This window comes from Cryptotermes secundus, unplaced genomic scaffold (genome assembly GCF_002891405.2).
Source record: "Cryptotermes secundus unplaced genomic scaffold, Csec_1.0 scaffold92, whole genome shotgun sequence".
Taxonomy (NCBI): domain Eukaryota; kingdom Metazoa; phylum Arthropoda; class Insecta; order Blattodea; family Kalotermitidae; genus Cryptotermes; species Cryptotermes secundus.
This window is the reverse complement of record NW_019728498.1, coordinates 1,351,280-1,378,062: the sequence shown is the minus strand read 5'-3', so window position 1 is coordinate 1,378,062 and position 26,783 is coordinate 1,351,280. Positions and strand designations below refer to the sequence as shown.

Here is a 26,783-nt window from a genome sequence, read left to right as displayed (position 1 = left end):
AAATTCTTCAGCTGTACATTGTAAATAATTACACAGCTACCTGAATGGCTTAAATTGGACTTTACTGTGTAAAATTATTATTTATTGCATATTTATTCTTGGCGGAATTTCGAGTGACAGAATTAACGAAATGCAGTCACAGTGGAATTTTAACTAGCAAAGTTAATAGACACAGACTTTCAAATTTATTACTAAACTAATTGATACTTCAAGTAAGATATGAGTTATGAAAGTTAAACTTTCTTGTCTTTGGAAAAACTAGTCACGTTTTAAAACTTTCTCACATAGTTTCAAATGTTTTCGAGGTCAAGTTTGGAAACTCAAGCAGAACACAGAGAACTGAGGAAAGTCACTTACTTTAGAGTTTGCTCTAGGGAAGAATATTCCTAGGGAGAACAGTCCCAGAAATGCCCCTGATGTTACTCCTCCTGTGGTGTATGCAAGCTGTGAACAGAGGATGAGGTTTCCAGTAGTTACACCGTGACTCAAATACCGGAAGAGCGCCAGCCCGAAGGAAATTAAGCACGGCTGTTTTTACCTGCAGAATCCCGCCAAGCTTCTCCACCACGAACACCATGAGCACGCAGATGGTGCCTATAACAATGACGACCAGTCTTAGGATGTAACTGGCACATTTCTCCGTTACGTTGTATTTCATACAGGGACGAATGAAATCTTCATACATTGTACCTGCCAGAGAGTTGAGAGCGCTGGCCATGGAACTAATAAAGTGGAGAGAAAAGAAAGAAATTAATATACAGGAAGGCTACTTTCCCTTTTCTTGGGAAACCCCACTTTAACAGGTTTCCGAAATCACGTACAGTTGTCAGTTGTTCCTTAAGAATTGCATCTAAGCATCACTGGAATGTTTCCCACCCTGTTTGTTAAAGTTAGCATCCAGTGAATTACATATTTTTGCCATCTGGGACTTCCGTTCTTTTTATGTCCTGTACTATAACGTTTTGTTTTGTATTCTGTGTTCAATGTTTTCATTTGCTTCAGGTCTATGTTTTTAGTTCAATATTTGAATGCACCGAATCGGCACAAAACAAGGTTAGATAAAAATAATCAGTTGATTTTGTTTTAAGAATAAATAGATAACGTTAACCCTTTGTAAAGCAAATCCAAAGTAAATCAAATTTAAAGAACTTTCTTACTTTGCAGAAACAGGCACCGCAACTTCATCAGAAGATAAGTCAGTTTATGATATGTAGGGAAAGTTGCGCTTTGTTCTGGAAACGAAATGAAATCCACAACGAAATTCTGCGTTATATATCGTTAAAACAAGCAGTAAGCACAGTTTTCACCTGTCAGTAAGTGGGCATAGGACGTGCACAAATTTCTAGTCGAACAATATTATTTCCTAACAGTTCTTCTCCTACAATTAATTATTACGTAACACAAAATATGAACCTCACAAACGCGTAACAATTTTATGACTTTTGGTGATGTGCGAAGGTAAGACGAAAAGTAATTATGCCCTCAACAGTAATCACAATACTTTACTTTGACGAATTTTGATCGCTTGTTCCTGTCAGAAGAGTAAAACAAAATATGAAGGACTCGAAAATAAGTAATAATATTTAGTACCATATTCTTATGGAACTTCTAAATTATAAATCAAAATCCCACTAAAACGCACCAGGACCTCATGTCTTGGACCTGCATTTGCAATAAAATAGGAATTAAAAATTATCCAAGGTTCTTGATTTTATTTGCCGTCGAGAATAGAAGTACATCAAAGATTCTAACAAAAGAGAGTCATTCTTGATGTTAAATACAAAGAAAAAGTTAGCGTATCCATCATTTACTAGTCAACTTAGTCAAGAATATGTTTGTGTCTCTAATAAGAGAAAATAAATATTCTAAGCATAGACATGTTTCATTCCTGGTACTCATTTCTGTTAGAGACTGAGTCGACCCCAGGGCCATAGTGCAGCTGGAAGGATTAGATCAATTGAAAGAAAAATCCAATGAACTCATCGGGACTTGAACCCGTGACCTTGCGGCTTGTAGCATAGTGTCTCAACCAACTACGCTACCGCATTCTTGGAGTATTCTTGGGGGTAAAAGGCGGCCGGCGCGTAGGGCTGATAACCTTGCCGCCGTCTATGAGCCGATTGTCTAGAAAATGTGGTAACCTCAACGTCTCACAACCCTACGGGCCTCCACGGCCTGGTACAGGGATAGCTTTACTTACTTTTAGACATGTTTCATGCCTAAGTTAATTTATATTTCTGGTGTGCTTAACAACAAGTACAGAATAATACAGAAGAATACAAATTAGCTTAATCAGAAACAAGTTAGTAAGCCATTCTACGTTTAGAACTGCCGAAATTCTTGTCCGACAATAATTCTGTGAAGGGTGGATGAAAAGATGGAGATCTCTATTTACATCTACAATAAAAAGTGAATAGAAGTCGTAAGGAAGGTGGAGAATAGGCATACGCCATAGAAGTCTCACAACTTTCTGCTCTTATTTAACACGACCTCGGTTTTTTTTTTCATGTTTTTCGTTCTTTCCCCCGCGTTGGAAGGTCTGTAAATTCCGCAACTTTTCAAATTGTGAGGGATCGTGACTAGATAAGTCAGTAGTTGCCCTGCACTTGGTGACCACGAACTATCCTGACTGTAAGAAATGCAGTAGTACCTGAGGGCTGCACTGAACACGCCGGCCACGAACAGACCAGGAAGACATGGCACCGTGGCAGCTACATCCATTATGTAATATGGCACAAGTTGGTCTTGTCGCTGAATCACCTGACGAGGAAAACAGTTGGCTTGATCAACGGTTTCTGAGCTTAAAGTTCGTTGTTTTTTTTTTGTAATTGTTAATGCTCTTATCTAATATGGAGTATATGGAAATGTTAGTAATCTTTCTCAGTTTTCCTGCGACGGGCCTAACACAGAACAGGTAAAATAACATGGAATCTATTCCGTACATTTGGCAGAATGTACGATACCAAGCCTGTTAGTGCCACTGTATTTCGGTGGAAGTTTTGGATACGATTAAAATTCTCATTCCTTGTCTCACTGTAGTTTCTTAAATTGAGTATTGTTTCTTCTCTAAGCTTCTATTGTTATGTTGACAAGGGGAGTAATCGTGTCCCAAGCGAAAGGGGGCTGCTTCTGTTGGTTGAAGACAAGAATACCTTTTTGTCTCAAAAAATTTCAGTCTGTATAACTGGAGTTGACCAAGATTGGTGTCTACCTGTGTGGTTAACTTCTTTGGGTTGAGACGACAGGAATTTAAGAACAAAAGTGACTGCATGAAAAACAATTCTACAAAAATGGTGTCACCAAACGTTTTCAGGAAATTTGATGCAAAGTCTCTCTCTCATGATCCGGGACAAGGCAGTAAATAAAGTTATTACCGGTATTAAATTTCCTGGAATAGCAGTAATTATTCTCTTCTCTACCAAGCCAAGACTGGTTCTAGGGCCCACCTTGAATGCAGGATGCCGGCATTAGACTGACCAGAGAACGGTGATGACCGTTCATTTGTATCTATTGCAAAAGCTAAGATTGCTTGAATATATACGTGTATATCTACTCCCTCACGTGTCTTCTTCATGACGTGCCATTAAACACGGGAATAAACTAACCTCGACTCCCTGTTTACCTGCTGCATCCGCAGTTAGCCGATTAAGTCGTCATCTTCATGGACATAAGCACATTCTTGCATACAATATTCTTGCTCTCTAGCTATACAGACGGGCTACAATTTAACAGGACTTTATTCAAGAGACAGGAACCCGCTAAACAGAGCCCTGTGTTTCCTTAGGATAAGGAGTAGAGTTCAATACACTAGATGTTTCCTATCTACCTCTGTAACTACAAGTGTGGAACAGGAAATAGTGCACATAGTTCGAAAATGGATAAGCTTACTTACTGAACGGAGAATGTTTCAAAAAGGGAAGAGAAATTTCTTATCGTCAAATTATGGAGGACTTGATAGCCAGAGAACCTTATACCAGCAGATACAACCCTTGCACTTTGAGCTTCAGTCATTTTTATTTACCGGTCATCTGCAAATTTTTAAGGTTCGGCAAATATCGGATATTCTTTATGTGCCCCTCCATGTTATAATGCTTGAGCACGGAATTGTTTTGCTGAGGTAACTGTAAACAAAACAGCCAGATATGTGGCTCGATTAAGGGAATTCACTTTTGCATGGTTGGATTGAGCACTGGGAAATGATAAGTAAATGTTCTGTTAATCTGAAGTAGGAAAGCATGGGATAAATAATAGAGCTAAACATGTCTTACAAATATTTTAGTGTAAAGTAGACTTATGAGGTCATCACGCTGTTTGTGTGCCTACCACACTTTACCGATTTTCACTGTATGCGGCATGAATGTTGTGCCATTTGAGGCGAGCCAAACTCCGTACATTTTAATTTGATGAATAAGTGGGACATTATTAGTTTCACGTAATGCAAGATTATAAAATTATATATGTTAATAAGTCTTTGAAAAATATTACACTTTTGCTAAAGTAATATTTTGCAAGATGTAAAACAAGATCTTATAGTTTGAGGTTCCATGCCGGTACCTACTGAGTCATTGGATATGGCATGTGAAAGTTTGTATGGCGGTGCACTAAAAACGTGCCTACAAATTGCACGAATATTGTGTTTCTGGACATTACACATCGTCTTGTTTTTAATGAAAACACACAACTTTTCAAAGACTGGATTCTATCTCCGTCTTCAGGTGGAATCTAGTCACATGGGCCTTATCGATGAATCGATGGAGCTATTCCCAATCTCCGGGTGATGCACAGTGTCCAGAAACGAAGTATTTGTATTAATTAACTTCTTCGCAATATCTTATATGTTACCTATAAAGTGTGTATGAATAACTTGTTTGCCAGTCAACAATTCCAAACATGGCGACGATATTAAACTCAAAACTTTTACAGCATGCAAAACATGTACTTAATTAGGCCTAAAAAGTTCTTCCAGCAAAGAAAATATTACTGCTATCCTGATAGTACTACTTATCTGTAGTAACTTAACAGTTAGAAATAATAAATATTTTATTCTGTTATCTTAAGACCATACGCACACAAGACCACAACTCTAGCGTGGGAGATAAATTTAATTCTATGTTTTAATTGTAAGTTTGAAGTATTGAGTGAAACTATTAAGACTACAAGGTTTGCAAGATGGGACGTATGCAGTAGAAAATATGTTTTTTGTTCTACCTGGAATTCCTTCAGGGTTACTGGATTTTTGGACTATGTCCATCGTCCGGCCTAGTGATCCGGGTTAGACCTTCCTAACGGGCTCGACAAAGTGGGCGTCTCCCGCCCCTTCACCCAGAGAAGGAACCGGATCCAGTTTCCCAAAAGTTATGTTCTTTAGTATTGTTTAGAATAGAGGACGATAGACAATGTAAAAAAACTCAATAATCCCGAGAGTTATACACCGACAATCGAAACCGTCTGCATCTTCTGGAATTTCTTGTTTACGAGGTAATTTTAAAGTTTTTTGAACAACATGTAATAACTCCAGTCCTGTTAGCTATAAAATTATGTGATATGAAACCTTATTTTTTCACCTTTCTTTCCTGTCGGCTTTCTGTTCTTTACTTCAAACTAGCCGAAATCTTCTCTGATAACCAACACGGAAATTTCAGTTATCACCGCTACTGAGTAGTTTGGGCATCTGCACCATTGAAAAATTCAACGTTAGTCTTAGGAAAGTTAATTCTGCGGAATTACTTTATACCACTGTCACTCCTAATGTTCGACACTTTAAACTGTTTGTTCTATTATTGTACTTCTACTGGAACACAAAGTCGATGCGTGTACATTTAAAGTACAATTACCTTAGCCTTCAGTGGATCACAGTCGTGGTACGAGGCATATATGATGAGGCCGGTGTAACAGCTGATATTTTTGATTATAAATATTCCTATTGTAAACAAAACTAGGGACCTGAAACAAATGATATTTCTTAAACAGTTACATGCATACAATGTTGCTGGTACCAAAGATATAGAAGTTCAGTGCCAACAATTTACGACGTAAGAATGTTTCATGTATATTATCAGTTGCCTGAAGCAAAAACTCTGCATACAACATTTCGGATCTCCATTCTATCTCCGTATTTATGTAAAAATATGGAAAACAGTGGAATTAGCACTTATTCGAACCCATTAGGTAAAGCCATGTATTATTGTTGGGCCCTGTAAGGGCGAAGACTTACGTCAGGATATCTCGTCATTGACATAAATTTCCAGAACTACAAGTTAGTATCTGCTTCACTCCCGATTCCATCTGTCCTGAAAATATATCCTGCTTCCGTCGTTATGTCATCTTCGCAACATCGCCGTAACGGCTCGTCCTAAATAAAACTTCCATATCCTGAGAATGGAAAGAGCTTTTCCTTTTTTTTAATTTGCAGCATTTTGCCAAATAATCAGTTTCCTATGGCCTGAGATTTTGGGGACATAGTGTGCGTAAGGCTGCTCCCTTGCAGGACCTAACAATTCACATCAGCTGCTGGTCTATGTTGATGATGTGAACCTACTCGGAGGTAATACAGATACCATAAAGAAAACCATAAAACTTTAATTGACGCTAGTGAGGAGGTTAGCCTTGAAGCAAACACAGAGAGAACTAAGTACATGTTGTTGTCTCGTCACCAGAATGCAGGGCATAAGCCTGATATGAAGACAGCCAACAGATCCTTTTAAAATGTGGCATTTAAAATATTATGGAATGAGAGTAACAAACTTTGATTCAGGAAGAAGTTAAGACGAAATTTAATTCGGGTAATGCTTGCTACCATTCAGTCCAGAATCTTTTATCTTCTTCTCTGCTGTCTAAAAACGTAAAAATTAGAACATACAAAACTATAATTCTGCCTGCGATTCTGTATGTGTGTGAAACTTGGTCTCTGATATTAAGGGAGGAACATGACTGAAGGTAGATTCCGAAACGTCAAGTGGTTGAGGTTAGGTCTTTCTAAGGGACCGAACTGAGTAGGTGTCTTCCCCACTCACTTGAGGACGGAAGCTGATTCGGTTTCCGAAACGTCGTGTTTTCTGTTTTCTAGAATACGGGACGATGGAAAAAGTCCAAAACCACAGTAATTTTGATAGTCTGAGGATGTCTGAGAACAGGTTTCTGAGGAGAATATTTGACCGAAGGAGGATAAAGTGGCAGGAATTTGGAGATAAAGTCGGTGGATAATGTTAAAATGGATCTTAGAGTGATAGGATGTGGTGGTATGGACTGGATTGATCTGGCTCAGGATAGGGACCAGCTTAGAGCTCTTGTGAATACGGTAATAAACTTGTGGGTTCCACAATATATTATGAAGTTCTCGTGTAGCTAAGTGACTGACGGCTTCTCAAGCAAGGCTCCGCTCCATGGAGCTAGCTAGTTAGTTGGTTGGTTAGTTTAGTGTGTGAGGTAGGTGCAGCCACCCACTGTGATAATAAGAACTTGAGTCCGGCATGGCTGGATTCGATATTATGCAGTGCAGTTCTTTGATACAACATTCATCTATCTTTCTCTCTTCCGGTATGTCAACAAACTACATGTACATTGCTTCGCCTTCAAGAAGTCTGTAACATTAACATGTATTGCTGTGTGAACCTGGGATTTTCTGCTTCCTGTTTTTTTCTTTGGCTCTACAGCCTCAGTGGACCTAGGCCTACCTCCATGAACTTCTCCGTTCACTTCGGTTTTTCTAGATCTTACACATTCGGTAGGACTCCTTGGGCGGGTGATCAGCTGGTCGCAAGGCCTCTACCTGTACACAAACACAGAAAAACGCACACACAAAAACTAAACATCCATGCCCTGAGTGGAATTCGAACCCACGATCCCAGTTTCCAAGCGAGCGAAGACAGTACATGCCTTAGACCGTTCGGCTACAGTGACCGGCGCTTCCTGTCTACAGCGTCCTTAAATTGTGTTCAACTTACCGACACATTTTTAATTAATGTATACGGTCTAAAGCTTTCAGTTTTATATGTTAACAGGTTACTGTTCGCATTTTCCCAATGCCATCCGTTGATAACGTCTGAAATTTGGATTTTTTTTTGTGTATGATGTGTTTGTAATCTGTGCAATAAATGCAAGATCTAAGAATTTCACGGCGGTGACTATGAAGAAAGCCGTCTTCTGGGATGTGGCGCCATATAGATATCGTGTTAGCCGACGTTTCCGAGGAACGTCGGCTAACACATTACATACACGGCTCCACATTCCAGAAGACGGCTTTCTCCATGTGCAATAAATGTTATTCGTATTTCATAGGCATCTTTATGTGAGACCTGAGGTTCTCATGGCTGTGACGATGAGGAGTGGTACCTTCAGGGATGTGACGATCCGTAGTCTGTACAAGTTTACCCTAATTTCGAGGGAACGTATTATTTCAACCTTAGGGATCAAAGAGTGTGCGAGTAAGCTAAGTAGCAAGCAGACAGCAGAGTAGTTAGGTCTGTTTACATGTTTGCCTCCTCGGCATACTCTTTGACCCTGAAGATGGAGGGAGTAATTCCTTACTAAATATCTGTACATTTATACCAGACATCATGCGTAATAGTTCAGAAACTAATACTGTTAAAAATTGTAATATTTTCTTACTTTAAAAGTTTCCATGGATGATATTGCTAGGGAATCTGCGGTGCAAGCCCTGTGTGTATTTATTCCTTTATTTTCATAATGCAGTTTAATACTTAATCACTTTTATTACCACAAACCAAGCAAGTTAATTAGTCGTAACTATAATGTGAAAAGTTAAAAAAGAATTGCTGTTTTTATGTACAGTTAATTATAATGTATTTTAAAATATGTAAGAAACGCTTTAATGGAATATTGATTCCGAATTTTACATAAGGTGCACACGATGTAAAATGAAGACGTGACTGTGTGATGTTTATACCGTTACAGACATACATGTGTGTATGGATGTAGAACGTGCATTGAAAGCAGCATACTTACTTCTTCGCTTTTGCAATACTTGGAAGCGCAAGGAACTTTTGAATCATTCCCTGGTTCACTGCACAGTAGTTCAGCCACGAAAATATGTTCCCAATTATAACGTTCCAAAACGTGGCTCTCACAAAAGGACTGGGATCCATTCTGCGAGAAAACAAAATTTTATATTACGACTCGAGACGCCCTTTACTCTTAGAAGATAAAATATTCGAGGATTTATTATAAGTTAATATATTCAAATTAACGAGAAAAGAAGAAACTCGCATTTGAATTGAAACAATACAGATAGTATTATGTAATAATTACAAATATAGTGGAAACATTAAAATCGATAGTCCCTTTCGTACGCAGTAGTTTTACCTGAGATAGAGCGAATTGAATCATTTTTCTGTAGGCAAGTGTTGCTGCAGTAAATTTTGTATAACTGTTGCCCATTATGTCACCAACTCTTCTAGAATCATTGATAATGGTCGTTGTTCTAAATGGATTAAAACGTAGAAATAAAATTGATGACAATATTATTGTAGAATCCAAAATTCTTTTTAATAAGGAAGCCTTAAATAATAAAACATTATGTATTAAACACACGTTTCTAATATTTGCTACTTTTACTTACAAGATATGTTTTAATGATGTTGGCGCAATTTGTAATATTATGTGAAAAGTATTAACATACATTCTTATCGGGAGTTCGTATTTGTTTATGTCATTTTGTGTGATTCGTGAATGAGTAATTTGAAATTCCCGCTTGCTGCAGATATGTTAGTAAGTGCGTCAAACATCCAGCCTTGTCCATGCGGAGCCTATAAAACGAAGACCTCTTGTATCTTGGATTAGTTAAAGAGTCCAGGAGGGTTGCGTTGAAAGCACAAGGACGAGAATGGAGCGTGCCCTTAGTGAACTGTGAAGATTAGTTGGGTACAGATTAAGACAGAGGAGTACAGAGTGATTGAAGACGAAATTACAAGAAGAGTTCATAGTGATTTGAAGTGTTAGTTTCTGTGTTGAGATCCGTTGCCAGGAGACGACTAGTGGAAACTGAGAATTCTAGTGCGTGTGCAACGGTGGGCTGTAAATTGTGTAAATCAACGAAGCGCTGTAGTAATTGTAACTAAGAGAGACTGTAACCAAAGTGCTAATAAATCCAATCATCCGAACTAGAACCCGTTATTTTCGTCACGCGTACCACCCTAAACGTGATAATAATAAAAATCTTTCAAATCACGGTGGTTACTGGGTTTTGTACAACCCATGCTTTAAATAAAGGAATCACTTGATTCTTCCCAGAGTGCAGTATTTCATACGCTTCTCCGATTAACCGGTTGTAATGAAGGCTGTTCTTTTCCTTAGGGGTAGGAACTACATTTTAAGCATCATTTAGATGAGTTTCATAATTCAAATGGTAATATCTTACTCAAATATCTGAATCCTTCCACCCTCTGAACTCCTCTGCCACACAGTTCCCGGACCGCCAGCCTTGATAACGCCTACGAAAATGATAACGAAGCTTGAGATTACAATAACTACTGATTGCAGGAAGTCGATCCAGACCACAGCTTTTAAGCCTCCCTGCCAAGCAAAACAAAGCGTGATTTAGTACACCATACATCTGGTTAATATATAATTAATGCGATCACGTTCATTAAATAAATATTATGTTTCTGGGCATTATCCATCGTCCCTTTTTTTATCTAAAATCACCGTCCTCTTTTTATTTTAAACCACAGCGTTTCGGAGACTCAATTTCTGTCTCCGTCTTCAGGTAAAACTTGCTCAGTTAGGTCCAATCGATAAGGCTACTCCCTATCTCCGTATGAGAGTCCCTCGGTCGAGACCTTGCGTTGGGCGCCACTTGTGAGAGTTCTTTTATTGGGGCTTTGCGTTGGCACCCCGTTAGCCGTCCTGAACCTTCGTAGTTGATAGGGTGCCGTTGCGTGGTCTGGGAACCACGTCGAGATGCTTTGGGGTAGAAAGAGGATAGAGTTCTGGGTTGAGCAATGAGATTCTCTCCCCAGGGCTTAACGGGCCTTGCTTCGACGAGAGAGGACTTCTTGGTGAAGAAGTCTCTGGATCACAACTCGATATTAATAAATACACTTCTTTATTGACAGCACTACACGGTTACAAACGGCAGTCACAATTAATTACAGTTGCACTTCTGGCACTCACTGTACACTACTTCAAGCTTGACAACGATATGTTACAGTACGGTGGATGAGGTACGTCACTCACTGGCTGCCAAACTGATCGGCCACGGTCGTAATGCTCTGCTCTGGTTTACTGAGTTACTGAGTACTATCATCTGGGGATCAACCCCTTTAAATACTGTGAGATGACGTAACATCCAGAACTTTCTCCTTCCAGATCATACTCGAAGCTTCTACTCTTTCATAATTCGGGAACATTCTGGAAGTTTCCTTTATCAGACTGGCAGTGAGATGAGTAGTGATTCGAATACTGTACCGGCTATTACAGAACCTTCTAGTAGCTCTTATCTGCATATTGCGCATTGCGAATTCTTAGAACAGTTAATGCAAGACTGGGCATAAGTTACATTTAGTATAAAATTGGTACTAAGTAACAAATATAAATTTATGAAATTCTCGTCGGTAGGTAATGACCGATTACATCCGGTTCTGAGGAGGTTTTACCTGAAGAAGTCTCTGAAACGTCGTGTCTTTAAAAACAAATAGGACGATGTTTTAGATAGAAATAGGACGATTGGTAATGTCCCGAAGCATAATATTTGTGCTGACGTATTACCGTCACAAACTCTTTTAGAACTTCATTACGATCCTGATATATTGTGGAACTTCTGAAGTAACCGGCAGTGGGCCGCATTTAGTGATACGTAGGCCTATGTACGCTCAACTTCATCATTGCTCTTATACAGGTGCCAAATGGATAATCGTGCGGCATTTTTCGGTGTTGTTGTTTATTACCTGGCTCTGTCCAGACTCACCAACATTGTGTAGAATATGCAAATAATGCAGACCACCGGTGTGATGACATGGATATTCAGACCGCTAACTGCAACGCAAACAATAAATTTATCATTAAATTTACGAAACTATAAAGCCAATGTAGTCCACATACATCAAGTTCTCTAATATCATTGCTATTATAGTATGACGTCCGTCTTTTGTGGATGATTAAGCTCTCATACAGGAATATCGAATCACATACTTTATTTGTTTTCATCGGGGAATCTCTTTTATGGATGGACAAAGATCTCGAAGTCGCCAGCATCGTAACTGAGTGGACAGGAACTACAGTGATCACATCCTCTTAACATAAAATTCGCATAGTGGGGGTGGAGTCCAACTGGGTCCACTCGGCACGGCGGCCACTGATTGGCCTATTGTAGCCTGCCCCGGGTGATTATGATGATGGTGAATTTGGTGGAATGAAGATTGGCAGGGAAAACCGAAGCACTCTGAGAAAACCTGCCACGGCGCCACTTTGCCCACCACAAAACCCACTTGACCAGACCCGGGATCGAACCCGGGCAGCCGCGGTGGGAAGCCAGCGACTAACCGCTTGAGCTATGGCGCGGCCTCCTCTTAACATAACTCGGACTTTTTCATGAAGGCTATTCTACTTGCACATATTGGCTGTGACAGAAGAGGCGTACGGTTTTAAGAAATAATTTAACGTCAATATAAATGTAAAAATTATTTAATAAAATTGGATACTTCTGAAAATGTCTACTGAGTCAGTTTGGAACAAACTTTTGGCGAGGCATGGATAGAAAAACACGTTTTACCTCTAATGAAATTATCTGAATGCAACGAGACTAAAATAATATTGTAAAGAATTACGTAAGTTTTGATAAAGAAACAATTGTTTAAAATAATTGTGTTTCTGACTAGAACATTTTAAAATTTTAAATGAACAACCTCAAGTTGAACTAAATGTACAACACCTTTGATATTTTCGAAGATTATGCTGAAGAATATATGGATCGTTAAGAAATTAGCTTAGAAATTTTTAAGTAGTTTATGTAATCACGGTATTTGGCAGTGAATTTAAACTGACATGATTGTGTGAATTACTATAAAACGCGGTGGTGAATTTCTACTTTTATCAATGTCATTCTTAAACGGGAAGGAGTTTCATTATTTCTTCAGTTATAATCCACCCCATTAAGTAATTTTTTGTAAGGTGATATAATGTTGCAGAATAATGACACGTGATTGATTTATGACGCAAAGGCTTTTCCTCGTTCCTGATGTAAAACGCAACCATAATTTTTCATTAACAATGTAACCTCTGCGTTCCCCCTATCATTCGCGCGATTTTAACATTTTCTTTCATGTTTTGCAGCTGTGCAAGTGTTCATATCGAATGTGCTGTTGAGATGTAACGCATCATGCCGATGATGTGAAACGTGTAATGTGACAATTTAATCCTATACATTCCATATTTCCCGCAAGGCGTGGAGGATATTAATGACATAATCTGATGACGTATTTGTGTTCTCTTCCTTACTGTGGACTGACGACTTAGCCTATTTATGACCTATGAAGATCGGAAATCACTCCCATAGATAAGTTTTCTTTGAAAATCAAATCTCTTCCACAAGTGGATGTATTTGTTTATGATGAAAATATCGAATTGCTGCACTGTATTGATCTCCTGAACTTCAGAGTAATAAATTACCGAAATAAACTTCAATTATTTTGTTGGTGCCTGGAAAGCTTCCAGTTTCTTAGCGAGTTTAGGTGTTGGTTGACAATTATGAACATTATTCGGTTGAGTGTTTGTGATTTTGAGAATAGATTGCGAAAGAGTAAAAGAGATGTTTACTTCATAAGCAAAATCAATGCCCGTATTCTTTAGAAAGCGTAACCAATGAGCAACAATTTGCCATCTGCAACATATTCAACACTACGTATTAACATATGGCACTTACAGTGCTGAAAAATTCATTAATCCAATCGTTGTGTGCCCACAAACAGTAGTTCAGTAATGAGACCCCTCCTTGTAACTACCAGTGAAGAAAGTTATTTCGATCAGTGGCAACAAATGAACTCTCCGTTTCCTCCACTGGAGAGATTGTACTGTACAAAATATTAACGAACACAATTAAAGAAAATCGATTGTTTTCTTGTTCAGGGCAATTACTAAACACACGAGCGGGTAACATGTGCTGCTTTCACGTTGGTTCGTCAAAATGAACTCTGACGTCGGTCACGATTCAATTCATTCTCTCCAAACACATTCAATTATCGGATTATTTAAAGAGGTTGTTGGATAAAGGCAACAAGCATCTTATTGCTAAGTACATTATCCTATTGTTTTCAATGGAGCTTAACATCAAATGTAAGGAATGCATGGTCATTAGTATTATAAATACACATAGCAGACGAAATAATTGAAAAAATTGAATATGTTCGGTAAGAAGAGCGCTATCTTCTGGGATATATCACCGTGTAGTCCGTTGAAAGTGAACCATTCTTCGAGAAACATACTGACTCCATCTTCATGGTCTAGAGTATACCCTTTTGTGTGTGCTTGAACAAGGACAAGGGAATGCCAGAATTTAAAATTAAGGGCTGTATGGAAATATTGGTGACAATATAGATTTGTAATGAAATCATTTATGCGAAATGAAGACAACCGACTTGAAATATTTTGCGGAAATATAATTTAGAATCAGTTGATTTAGAGCGGGCCGGTTAGCTCCGTACTTTTTAAGTCCATGAATTATCGTGTGAAAACACTAACAGTTCTTACCGTAACTGAAGGCCAACGCTGGTACGTAGATGACCAAAGGAACATAAAGCAGCAATGAGATGGTGAAGAGCACAGAGGCCATTACACGAACACTTCTGTTGAAACGTAGCTGAAGGTACTGAAATGCATTACAATATTAATTAAGAAAAGGTTTTATATTGTAAGATTTGAGGCTTTCACGGCGGTGACTATGAAGAAAGCAGTCTTCTGGGATTTGGCACCGTGTATATGTGGTCTTAACCGACGTTTCGGAGGAACGTATCGCCTCCATCTTCAGGGTAGAAGAAAACATATAAATCTGCAAGCGATGAGACCGTGAGAACCGGTAAAAGAAGACTGAGAAGACTGCTTTCTTCAGGTTTTCATATTGCTTACATTGTGCTTATAATTTGAATATGATTACAAGTATTATAGGTCCTAAGGCAATCACAATTTTAATTATATTTTGACAACAATATAATGGAAATTTGTGGCGAATTTAATTTATCTTTCTCATCACTAAGTGATAAGCGTTAATAATAGAGTTTTTATTACCGAGATAAGATTGGAGAATTTTAATGAGATTAAATATATTTTTGTCATCCGGAATTCCTTTTGGTTAGGAGGCAATGTAGTAACCCCTGATTCCCTTCAAGGGTTCGATAAGAAAGGAGCTAGTTTTCATTTCTTGCATCCTGTTGTGTTACAATATACAATTCTTTATTAACCGTCACAACACAACAAATATCAAGATCAGTGCCCAGCTACGGCTCTGCTACATGTTTCGGCTATCAGTAGCCATCATCAGGCAAATACATGTTTAACATATATACACCACTAAACTGCAGTATTATTAAAATGGATACAATACTATTAAACATATAAAACACTTGACGTAAAAAAATACAATAAATCAGATTATATAAAAAAACAGAAGTTATAGTATGAAACAAGAATAAAATTTTAATTGATCTTTTATAGCATCAAATCAGTCGTTGGTTTTGTATTTTCATACGCTCCCATGGACAAATTGGAATATTCTATATTTTTTCTTTTTGTATATAAGATTTTATAGGACGCTCGTTATGTAGATGTTAATATTAATTGTTCAGTCGGTGCCTCATCCTACAAAGTGTTGTCCGTACAGTAGGGAATGTAAACGACGAGTCGTCTCAGGTCTCAGGTCCAGTGATTGAGACTAGCGCTTTCTAACGGGCCCAACTGAGTGGTTTTATCCTGCCTCATCCACCTGAGGACGGAGACAGATCCTGTCTCCGAAACGTTGTGGTTTTTTGTCCTATATACCAGCCAATGGATAGAGTCCAAAATAAGCCGAACAGTTCTGTGCAGCATACATCATCGTCAGAATCCTTTCAAGTCTATTTAGAATTACTAGGTTTTTGGACTTCTTCCATGGTCCGGAATTGTAAGTAATAGAGGACACGACGTTTCGGAAACTGGATCTGTTTCCGTCCTCAGCTGTGAAAGGAAGACGCCTACTCAGCTGGGCCCCAGTGATTGAGATTTGCTCTTTCAAAGGGTCCCAACTGAGTAGATGTCTTCCTTTCTCACATGAAGACGGAAACAGATCCAGTTTCCGAAACGTCGCGTCCTCTAGTACCTAGAATTCCGGACAATGTAAAAAGTCCGAAAACCCAGCAATTCTGCAATTCTAACTATCATTCGCCGACCACACTTTGTGAAAAGCATTTATAAAGGATTTATATATGATCAGATTTAAAAGGTAAAGGTAAAAAGTTTCCCCTCTGCTTAACTAATTAAGAACTACGCCGTGAAGCCTTATGGGTGAATGGATGTATAAATCTACATTTTCTCGACCTCGGCACTAGCTGGAGGTGAGAGGTCAGTTTCACCCCCTGCTGATTTACCCCTGGTACCCAATGGGTATGAGGCTGGGTTGGCCATAGAGCCGGTCTGAACGACGTGGAAAAAATTCTTGACCCTACCAAGACTCGAACTCCTACCCCTCGGTCGTCCAGCCCGTAGCCAGTCGCTATACCGACTACGCTATCCAAACAAATTTAGAGAGTATATTCCACAAATTTAAATGAATCGTAATAGTGTTGCTTTTACTTTGACTCTTTTACATGCTGCGTACTTTGACGAAATTTGTTACTGAATTTGTCATATTGTTCGTAAAAATAATTTTCACTTTTTTTTTATTATTAGTGCAAATATCAAGGAATTTATTGTTTCAATCTGCTGTCGAAATATATTGATCATTTTTACGATATATATTTCAAGTAGTAATATGCGTACTTGATATGTGTATATTTCATGCTATTTTCTGTCCCGGGCTGATTCCAATGAATGTTTTTGTGACGGATTATAAGCGCTGACTGGCTTTACTTACTTCGTACGATGATGTCAGCTGAAGATTGTAGAAGACGGGAAGATAGACGTAGTTAATAATAACAGCGACAATAACGGAAGACACATTGACCAGCCAATAGAGTGTTCCATGGTAATATACTTCAGACGGAACCCCCATCAGTGTAATTCCAGAAAAATGGCTGCAATAGAGCACGTGTTGTTCTTACATGTGGCAGCTCTATGAAGGATAGAGATTATGTTAAGTCACCTTTTAAAAGGCCAAAGAAGGGAAAAAGATAAAGGTATGAAAGGAATGAAGGAAATGTAGAAATGGGGCGCATAATGAAGATATGAAGGAATGATTCACCGCTGAATTTCAGTAGGCTTTTCCAATATCCTAATAACTGTTAATTTAATTAGACACTATGCCTATTGGACAGTCAGAACGAAATGGGTAGTGTGAGGAATATTGCTGCAAGGGGACCGCAATTTACTACTATGCACCTTGAGTAGCTGATGGTGAGCAGGCTGCGAACAAGGAAGCTACAAAGGAAATTATTAAATGATTATCAGATGTCTTCCAGGACTGAACTTGCTTTGCTGTTCAGCCAAAAGGCACATGGTAAAGCTAAAATTGTCCCTGTGCTTAACTAATTAAGCACCACGCCGTGAAGATGTATGGGGGAGTGCAGTTATATATTTCCATCATCCTTAACCTCGTACTGGATGGAGGTGAGTGGTTAGCTTCACGCCTTGGCCGCTTTACTCAGGGGGAAAGGGCTCACGGTACCCATTGTATAAGAGGCTCGGTGGGCTCCTTAGCCTGTCTAGGCGCTGTGGAATAGATGAACATTTCTTCCCTACTGGGAGTTGAACCTTGGCCGTCCAGCCGATAGCTCTTCGCTATACCGACTGAGCCATTCCGGCTCCTGCTACAATACATAGAGTTTATATTAATAATAATCTCCTAAATTGTGATCGGCCATGTTGACAAGGACATTAAAAACTTGGCTTTCCCAAACCAATTTGGAAGTAAGATAGAAAGATAAATTTATCCGTGGGTTTATTTAATTAAGCACCACGCCATGAAGATAAATGAGGAACTGGATGTATAGCTCCACAATTATTTAACATCGGCACTACATGGATGTGAATGATTAGCTTCACGTCCCTGCCGCTTTACCACAGGGCAAAGAGCAGCCAGTACAGATTGTATAGGGTTCTGAATGGGCCCAAGAAGATACAGAGAAGAGAGAAATCTGTTATCGTACCGGGAATCGAATTCTGATGCCTCAGCTTTCTAGCTCGTAACTGAATTGTTATACAAACGAAGATATTGCAGGTTTTTTTTGTAACTATAGTAAATTAAAATATATCTGTGCTCGGGAACCACGAAATTTTGTCAAAATTTAGATTTGCCTCTACACTTTTACGTAATTACAATATTTCTTATACTGTATATCAGAAAGTAAAACAGTGGCCGCACTGTGGCCAATTCCTTAACGTTGCCTCTCAACGGATTAAACACTTTCAGGGGGCTTCTGTCGCGGGCAGTCGGCGGACCGTATATCTCGCTTCCGTATTATGAAGTCTTTTCTGTTTATTGTGCTTTAATAACGCCCATTGTTACATATAACCTGGAAGGTCCTGAGGTAATAATATCTGCTGACCAGTCACAGACTCTTGGTTTATATAAATATCAGAACTTACCTTGCTACAAGAGAGACAGCAACTGGCAGAGTTTTCATGGTTTTACCCCCGAAGAGGTAGTCTACTCTGCTTTCCTGTTTCTTGTCACAAAATCCAAAATAGACTCCTATAAGTGCCGAAAAACCGAGCATGAGACCGAAGACGGTGAAGTCCAGCCATCCGAAGTAAAGACGCGTCTTCTCTTCAGTTGCGGCCTCTGTTACGTTGTCCATGGTTTCCGGCAGAGATTCTTCGCACCGCGATGAGAAGTGTGTGGTCGCTTTATCGATGTATGATTATTTTCTGATTCAAAAGAGAATGAGTCTTTCAGTTAAGCGTATGCGTTACAACACATTAATGTTATTGCGAATTAAATGAAGGGCACATAATTGGTTTTGTAACTCACAGTTGTGAAATTTGAGTAGAGGAGGAGAAGGCCTTATTAGTTCACTTACAGTATTCTCAGCCAGTCGAGGAATAGATTGCCGAAAAAACTCCATGGTTTTAGTCCGCAAGCGAACTATACCCACCGAGCGACCGCCGCTTGTCGGCGAAGTTAGTGCCAGATTTAGCGGATAGAGGGTGTCAAGTGGTCAGCGTAACGAATCCCCACGGCCGTTAATTTCGGTTTTCGGAACAGAAGGTAATACATTATAGGTGTCCGATCTTGATATACAGTCAATCGATAAAGTCAGTAGGAAGAATGATACTTGACTCACATGGACAGGCTTTCGCTATATAAATCGTAAAAGATACTCCATGTCACACTGAGTTATGTGACATATGTATAACACAAGCCTATTTATTTGTATGGTTTTCCATAAGTTGTGACGATATTATAAGGAAATTGTAATATTATAATAGTATCTATGTCTTTGGTGCTCGCAAAGAAGAGTTTCAGTAAAATAAATTATAAAGCATGGAATAAGTTGACTAGGGGCCTTTATATTGTCACGTGTACATGTGACTGTAGAGGGGGTTTGGATTGGTGAATGGATTTATTGACCATTTATACACACAACTCGAAACTACAAGCAATTACAGCGCCACCACTAATTTACACGCTCTACAAATCACTACATGCTAAGTCTTCCTCAGCCTTATATAGTCGTCCCTAGCCGTTACTTTGTAACAGCTTTCAGCAATGGAGATTCTTCAGTTTCTGTTTTCACACATCTACCCGCTGGCGAATACTACTCACAACTGAACTTATTGCTCCAACTGTCCTGGTTATAACATCTCGCTACGGACCACATAGAAAACACTCCACTTCCAACAGTAACTCTGTTGTTGAATGCGTATTCGTTGCCGCGAGAATGTGTTTACAGAGCCTTTTCCCAGAAACGGTCTTTGTTTACAGAGTCGCCGATTAGCAACGGGTCTGTACGCCACAGAATATTATTCAGATGTCCGTACTTCTGACTTGAGACCTAGATGCTGCACTGCAACTTGTGTTGCTGACGGGCTAGACTTTAAGCTTTAGTATTAAAAGAAATAAGTGTACGTATTAGTCATAAGTGAAAATTTACACCACGTGATATCAGCTCTTCATATTCAGCACCAAAGAGTAAATAAAGAATTCTGCCTTTTGGGATATGCTGCCCTGTATTACGTTGTTAGTCATCCGATCTTTCTCCTTGCACGTGGATTAACTTTCGCTGTACCACACCATGTTATATACCAGGAAGTAGAATTCTTCATAGCTACGACCGAGAACCTTAAAAAGATACAGATTTCATTTTGGCGTACGTTTGGTATATATAATTTCACAAAGTGTAAGCATTTTATGCTGCGTGGTATTATGTCTACATTCGCAACTATTTGCAGTTTGTATAACGTTTGACAAGGGTGTGTAGTGATTAATTGCTTGACAGTGGCTTTTATATACCATCTAGCCCTTAAAGACATTCCAGTCGTAGGATGTTATTAAGTAATACTTAAAGAGGTGCAAATGTCATAAAAAGATGTTCAAATGGGAGGCTTGAGACCACTTGATAGTCAGACTGTGTCCTCTGGGCTGCAACACCTGTAGTCTCTAAGGAGCATATACACCTTCAAGCTTACACAGTGCGAATCTCACATTACAATGCATACTCTTTGCCATCGAAACTCAAATCTTATATCCCGTAATAATATTTGAAAATTATCCTATTGCTTGAAATCTTATTCAGTGACTAAAAATGTTTATAGTCGCGCGTGAATAGTTATATAATATTTTTTATTTGAGAAATTTTGATTAAAACTGTCAATGTCATTGTGGTGTTTTTTGTGACTTCGTTATTAACAGAAGAGACTAACTACTTTTGAAAGCAGGGCGGGTGTCACTTCCATTCTCCAATCTAATGGCTGAAATACTAGCTGAGCGACTAACAAAGTAACTAACAACTAGATCTCGGTTCTTCTCCTTTTCTACTGCTTCTTCTTCTTCTTCTCCTTCTTATTATTATTATATTATGGCCTATATTCAATTTGTTGGGAAATCTCTGCAATTCGCCCCTAAAGCTGTACTAACATTCACTTTAGATGTATTATTTATTTATCTTATTCGAAGTCCCGTAAGAACAGAATGTAGTACTTTTAATTTTTTGCCGAGTATGATTAGATCAAAACACATTCAAGCATAAAAATTATATTATTTTCATGTACTTCAAACTACATGAAATCACAAAAGTTTTTCTCCGATATAGCCCTGTTCTTCAGGGTGTTGCAAATATGAAATCACAAAAGTTTTTCTCCGATATAGCCCTGTTCTTCAGGGTGTTGCAAATATGAAATCACAAAAGTTTTTCTCCGATATAGCCCTGTTCTTCAGGGTGTTGCAAATATATTGATATTCTTTTTGCTCCAATTCAATTTCGAAAATGCAGAAAGCAGTGAATTGAACACAGTTATAGAAATATGTAATAATTTTTAAGATAGAAGTAATAATATAAATAAATATAGACACTATATTACACATTTAATATAACACACTTTAAAGTCTTCATGGAGTTCATTTGTAGTGAAAACTTCTGGCGTAATATAGTCATATTCCTTTTAAGCACAGAAAGGAATGCTTTCATTGCGTATTGTGACAAAGTTATGGTGTAATCTGTTAAATTCTGAATTTCTTACTACACAATGTAAGAGGATCACAGTTTCTGCGAGTTACTCCAGGTTGTAAATATTTTATTAATAAATATGTCACATGAAGTAATGTAAAATATACGAACCATTGAAATCATCTGTATGGAAGATAAGGAGTGAAAATTAGTGTGGCTGCCATGCGCAGAAATATTTATCTCGTTAACATCATTATTTCTCCCCCACTAGCGACATCTACATGCAGTAGTGCTATTGACTGGATACTAACGGCTATTTTAAATCGCAGAAATTCCATTTGTGTTCATTATTCTGAGAATAGTTCTAAACAGACGTTACGATATAATAATCTAGATTCTAAAGACATTGACGATGGTGTAAAACACGTAGAATTACGGGGGTTTTGGACTTTTCCATCGTCCGTTATTCTAAAAAACTTGATCTGTTCCAATCCACAGGTGAGGGGGAAGACACCTACTTAGTTGGATCCCTTAGGAAGAGCTAACTTCAATCACTGGACAACCCTTGTCAGATTCAGTGATTGAGGTTAGTTCTTTCTAAGGGACCCAACTGAATAAGTGCCTTCCCACTTTAACCTGAGGACGGAAACAGATCCAGTTTCCAAAACGCTGTGTATTCTAGTTTCTAGAATAGCGGACGATTGGAAAAGTAAAAAAACCCAGTAATTCTGAAAGAATAATATACTTGCTGAAATACCTTATATGTACTAATGCTAAAGGTGATAAGCCCTAAGGTAATAAAATAATAGCAGTTTACCGAATAGTGACATAAAGTTGAATTCGACTGAGTATGCAAGCATACATTTTGCTCTACAAGAGAACACCGCAGGTCAAGAAACTTTGTAAAATTTCGCAAATTGAATACCCTGAAACGAGAGTACGAAGAGGAACTGACGAATCTCGTAGAGTGTCGCCGAGCAAAATCTTGAGACAGAAAGATATGTATCATGGGTTCTTCGGGGCCCAGAAACAAGAATGACTGTACTGGCGAGTGCCAGCAGCAATTTACTGCTGTGCTTTCCTACCTTATATGTAAATTTTCATCATGTAGCAAAGGGCTCAGCACCAGAAGAATTATACTATCTACGCATGAAGATAAAGGACCAACTGCAATCGTTCAGTAACAGAGTCACCTTTACCTCGTCATTTTGTTACAATGTGCCCACTTTCTGCATTTATTAAATGCTGTATTTCGTGTCTCGACGTTGAAGATTCTTTCTAGCATTGCTAAAATGCTGAAGCAGAGTGACTGATTGTGGCATCAAGATTTGTATCATCTGGACTACGTAACACCACTGAAGATGCCTCTGGTTTCCGGATAATGTAGGCAACCTTATCCGGACACATTCTAAGATAATATTCTATCAACTGCGATAATTTTGCCGGCAAAAAAGAAAAATCAAACGGGAACTGTTATTATTCTATATGGTACAGATGTTGTCTTGTCTTTGATAGTGAAACCTTAACCCAACGAACTGTTTTGACTACTGCGGGACATCTCCCGTTTCGAATAACGTTTTGGTTGTGAAATGTTATTGGATGAAAGTTGATTTCACTCTTGGATAACAGGTAAAATTTGCTTGTAGGAAGTAACGCGTTAAGTCTGCGATATTTATTAGGGAACATATTAATTTATTCGTGTAGAAAATTCGTGAAGACAAAATTAAATACCGTATAAGCCCTTATATAAGACGACCCTACTTTTAGAAGGGGCACGTGGTAGCGTAGTTGGTTCAGGCACTATGCTATAAGCCGGAAGATCGCGGGATCGAATCCCAGTAAGGTGAATTTTTTCAATTTATCTAATCCTTCCAGCCGCACTATGGCCCTGGTGTCGACTCAGCCTCTAACAGAAATGAGCATATTTTCTTACTAAAAAAGTAAAGATACCCCTGTAACAGGCCGTGAAGGCCCATAGGGTTGTGAGACGTTGAGGCTCCCACATTATCTAGACAGTCGGCTCAAAGATGGCGGTAAGGTTGTCAGCCTTACGCGCCGGCCGCGCTTTACTCCCCAGAAAAATTATTTAATTAATTCCTGCTACTCATTTATGTTAGAGGCTGAGTCGACCCCAGGGCCATAATGCGGCTGGAAGGATTAGGTCAATTGAAAAAAATCCAACGACCTCATCGGGACTTGAACCCGCGCCCTTCCGGCTTGTAGCATAGTGCCTCAACCAAATACGCTACCGCGTGACCCCCCTATTTTCTTACTAGAAGATAAAAGTATCAAATATTAGTGTCTCTGTACAATTATTTTACTCTCAAGACTGACTCAGCCCCGTGGAGCTATATTATTGAGTTAGACTTTATCTTCACTGCAGAATAAAAAAATGTGCATTTCATCCCGAATGAGCACATTGCTAATATTTTTTACTATATGATCACAGATTAAACTGAAGATACTAACAAGGAACAGAGACCCCTTAAGTTATTAAAGACAGTTGTGGTGCATAGAAACGGTATTAGAGCAACTTTTTCTTATTCTGGTAGAATTATCTGATTAAAATATTAATTCTCGTCAGTTATTACTCCTCTATATGAATATAAGTTTATTGATGTTTTAGTTGTTACAGTAAATATTATTAAATGCAAGGATCCTGGTACGAGTAGTCAGTGCTTCATTATGAAGCTACCGTATAACCCGAACAAATTATAGATTCAAAGGAATATGGGAAGGAAGACTTCAAGTGCCAGCCCTCGCGTCGTACAAAATATATTTGTTTAAGATGTTAAAATATTCTCGGATTACTGAAATAAACAAACACGGAGAGAATACTTACACGAATCCACTTTTTAATGCAATTATTCAATTTATCACATGGAATACACTCTTATGAGACACGAACTCTATTTGTGTTCCCAATTAAAGTGGAATTGGTTCTTATTCAACAGATCCTACTTGCACACAACATAGGTGATAAATATAAAGGAGTAAAGACCTGTCACTGAGCCATAATTTGAGAATTCTTTGTTATATTAAGACGAGACAAATTAAACGTTATCTGCCAGTGGCGTATTAAGCTATGTCAGATATTGAACCTACGTGTAGACTGTTGAATTAGAAAGGCTGCATGACTTGCAGTATTTGTTCACACCAACATACGCTTTGGTTGCAGAAATATGTCACTGGGCACTACGGATATATAAACGTCCAGGTGTATATAAGTGATGTATATACTGTCCGAAGAGAACTGAACGTACGTTGGAGCTACCGTTACTGTACCTAATAACCGTGTGGACTACCTCCATTGCCAGACGAAGTTCCGTCCCCCCACTCTTCTCCCACATCCGCCTTCAGTACCCACTGACACAGCATGTTTTGTATGTGTAAATTATTACAGGTTTCGTAGCGTCTCAAGGGAAATTCTAGAATAATTCCTACTGAAATGCGTCAGAGTTTGCCACCGACATGTTTTATATTGCGCTTTCTTTTTCCTCCATTTTGTGGATTCTCGTCGCTGCTAATTGTCAGAGATGATGAGTGAATGAGCGCAGGATTCAGCAATAAACTAATTAGAGAATATTTATATTTTGCTTGCAGAACGTACTCTCTTCTGTTATCTGCTGTCTTCAGTTTATGTAGTCAGGAAAACATCGAAGGTTTACAAATAATACGACATGTGCCAAACTGGTCTTTAGAATTTAGTGTAAGAGAAGACAGGGTGCCATTTGCTGTTACTTAAACAGACGACAAATGTATAGCAATCTCATGCCATATTTCGTGTTTATAAACTTACTTCCTCGCAGTGTCTGGAAAACTAACTTAAAGCTAATTTTTCTATGAATTTTAGCCATCTTAATATTTTGACGTGACGGCTGAAAGCCGGAATAGTGGAGCCAGAATCATACATCCGTTGCTCAGCAACGTTCCCGCTCCCATTCCTGTTACAAAGTACAGCAGCGAACGTGCCGTCACCAGGTAACAAGCTGTAAACGCTTAGAAACGAAACGGTCGCTTGGAAATGTTTACATGAGTTTTTCGAGGCAACGCATTCCTGAAACACAGCAGTGGAACCCTTGGAGAAGGTGAACTATATTCGGCCCGCCTGAAGTTAGCTCAATCCGAGATTCAGAGATCCGGATAGAGAATTCGGGAGACTAGAGACCAGTCAGAGATTCAGAGATCTAGATAGAGAATTCGGGAGACTAGAGACCAGTCAGGGATTCAGAGATCCAGGTAGAGAATTCGGGAGACTCGAGACCAATCAGAGATCCAGATAGAGAATTCGGGAGACTAGAGACCAGTCAGAGATTCAGAGATCCAGATAGAGAATTCGAGAGACTAGAGACCAGTCAGAGATTCAGAGATCCAGATAGAGAATTCGAGAGCCTAGAGACCAGTCAGAGATTCAGAGATCCAGATAGAGAATTCGGGAGACTAGAGACCAGCCCGAGTAACTGAACAAATACAAAGAGAGATTCGTTATCAAGGAGGAGTTCATTGTGTGAACCGTTATAATCAACTGCAACTCTAATAGTGGCGTCCAATAAATCCAATCATCAGATCTAGAACCCACAATTATTAGTCACGTTAACCCCCTCTACGTGACAATATAATTCAGATCTAAATATAATGCACATGCTACTTGTGTCAATATTTTGGAGTCGCACTGGAAATCGTAACACATTTGGAAATGGCTGTAGGAGAGTAAGATGGCCCTCGCTCTCCTCTCTTCATACAGAATTCCAAATCTCACTGATATCACAAATTGCTTTCCCTATTGCTAGCAGGTGGTTCTCAGCCCAAAGCGTCACAGCCGATCTTTAAAATATCTAAGTTATCTACCGCAGAGAGAAAAATCATATATATATATATAAATTACCTACATCATACTGCAAATCATATATAAAAAAACTCCGTGCTTTTAGTCCGCAAGTGAACTATACCGACCGACCGAGCGACCACCGCTTGTCGGCGAAGTTAGTGCCAACTTTAGCGGATAGAGGGTGTCACTTGGTCAGCGCAACGAATCCCCAC

General features: G+C 38.9%; 2 protein-coding genes across 5 annotated transcripts in view; one reads left to right on the top strand and one right to left on the bottom strand.

The window, feature by feature from the left end:
- The window catches only part of LOC111865136 (sodium-coupled monocarboxylate transporter 2), a 29,536-nt gene extending 4,566 nt beyond the window's left edge, over positions 1-24,970 (bottom strand). Inside the window, exons 1-11 of one of the 4 annotated variants that reach the window (XM_023852897.2) lie at positions 24,849-24,970; positions 18,724-19,005; positions 17,054-17,213; positions 14,701-14,818; positions 11,924-11,991; positions 10,376-10,530; positions 8,965-9,105; positions 5,835-5,943; positions 2,651-2,760; positions 539-722; positions 358-444 (exon numbers count right to left, since the gene is read on the bottom strand). In XM_023852897.2, coding sequence (XP_023708665.1) covers positions 358-444; positions 539-722; positions 2,651-2,760; positions 5,835-5,943; positions 8,965-9,105; positions 10,376-10,530; positions 11,924-11,991; positions 14,701-14,818; positions 17,054-17,213; positions 18,724-18,935 — 1,344 coding nt within the window. In that variant the 5' untranslated portion in view covers positions 18,936-19,005; positions 24,849-24,970. Of the gene's footprint in view, positions 1-357; positions 445-538; positions 723-2,650; positions 2,761-5,834; positions 5,944-8,964; positions 9,106-10,375; positions 10,531-11,923; positions 11,992-14,700; positions 14,819-17,053; positions 17,214-18,723; positions 19,006-21,649; positions 21,782-24,585; positions 24,717-24,848 lie in introns of those variants that run through there. The other 3 variants (XM_023852894.2, XM_023852895.2, XM_023852896.2) reach the window with 3 other exon arrangements.
- LOC111865142 (lachesin-like) overlaps positions 1-26,783 on the top strand; it is an 801,402-nt gene that overhangs the window by 519,636 nt on the left and 254,983 nt on the right. The window lies entirely within an intron of this gene.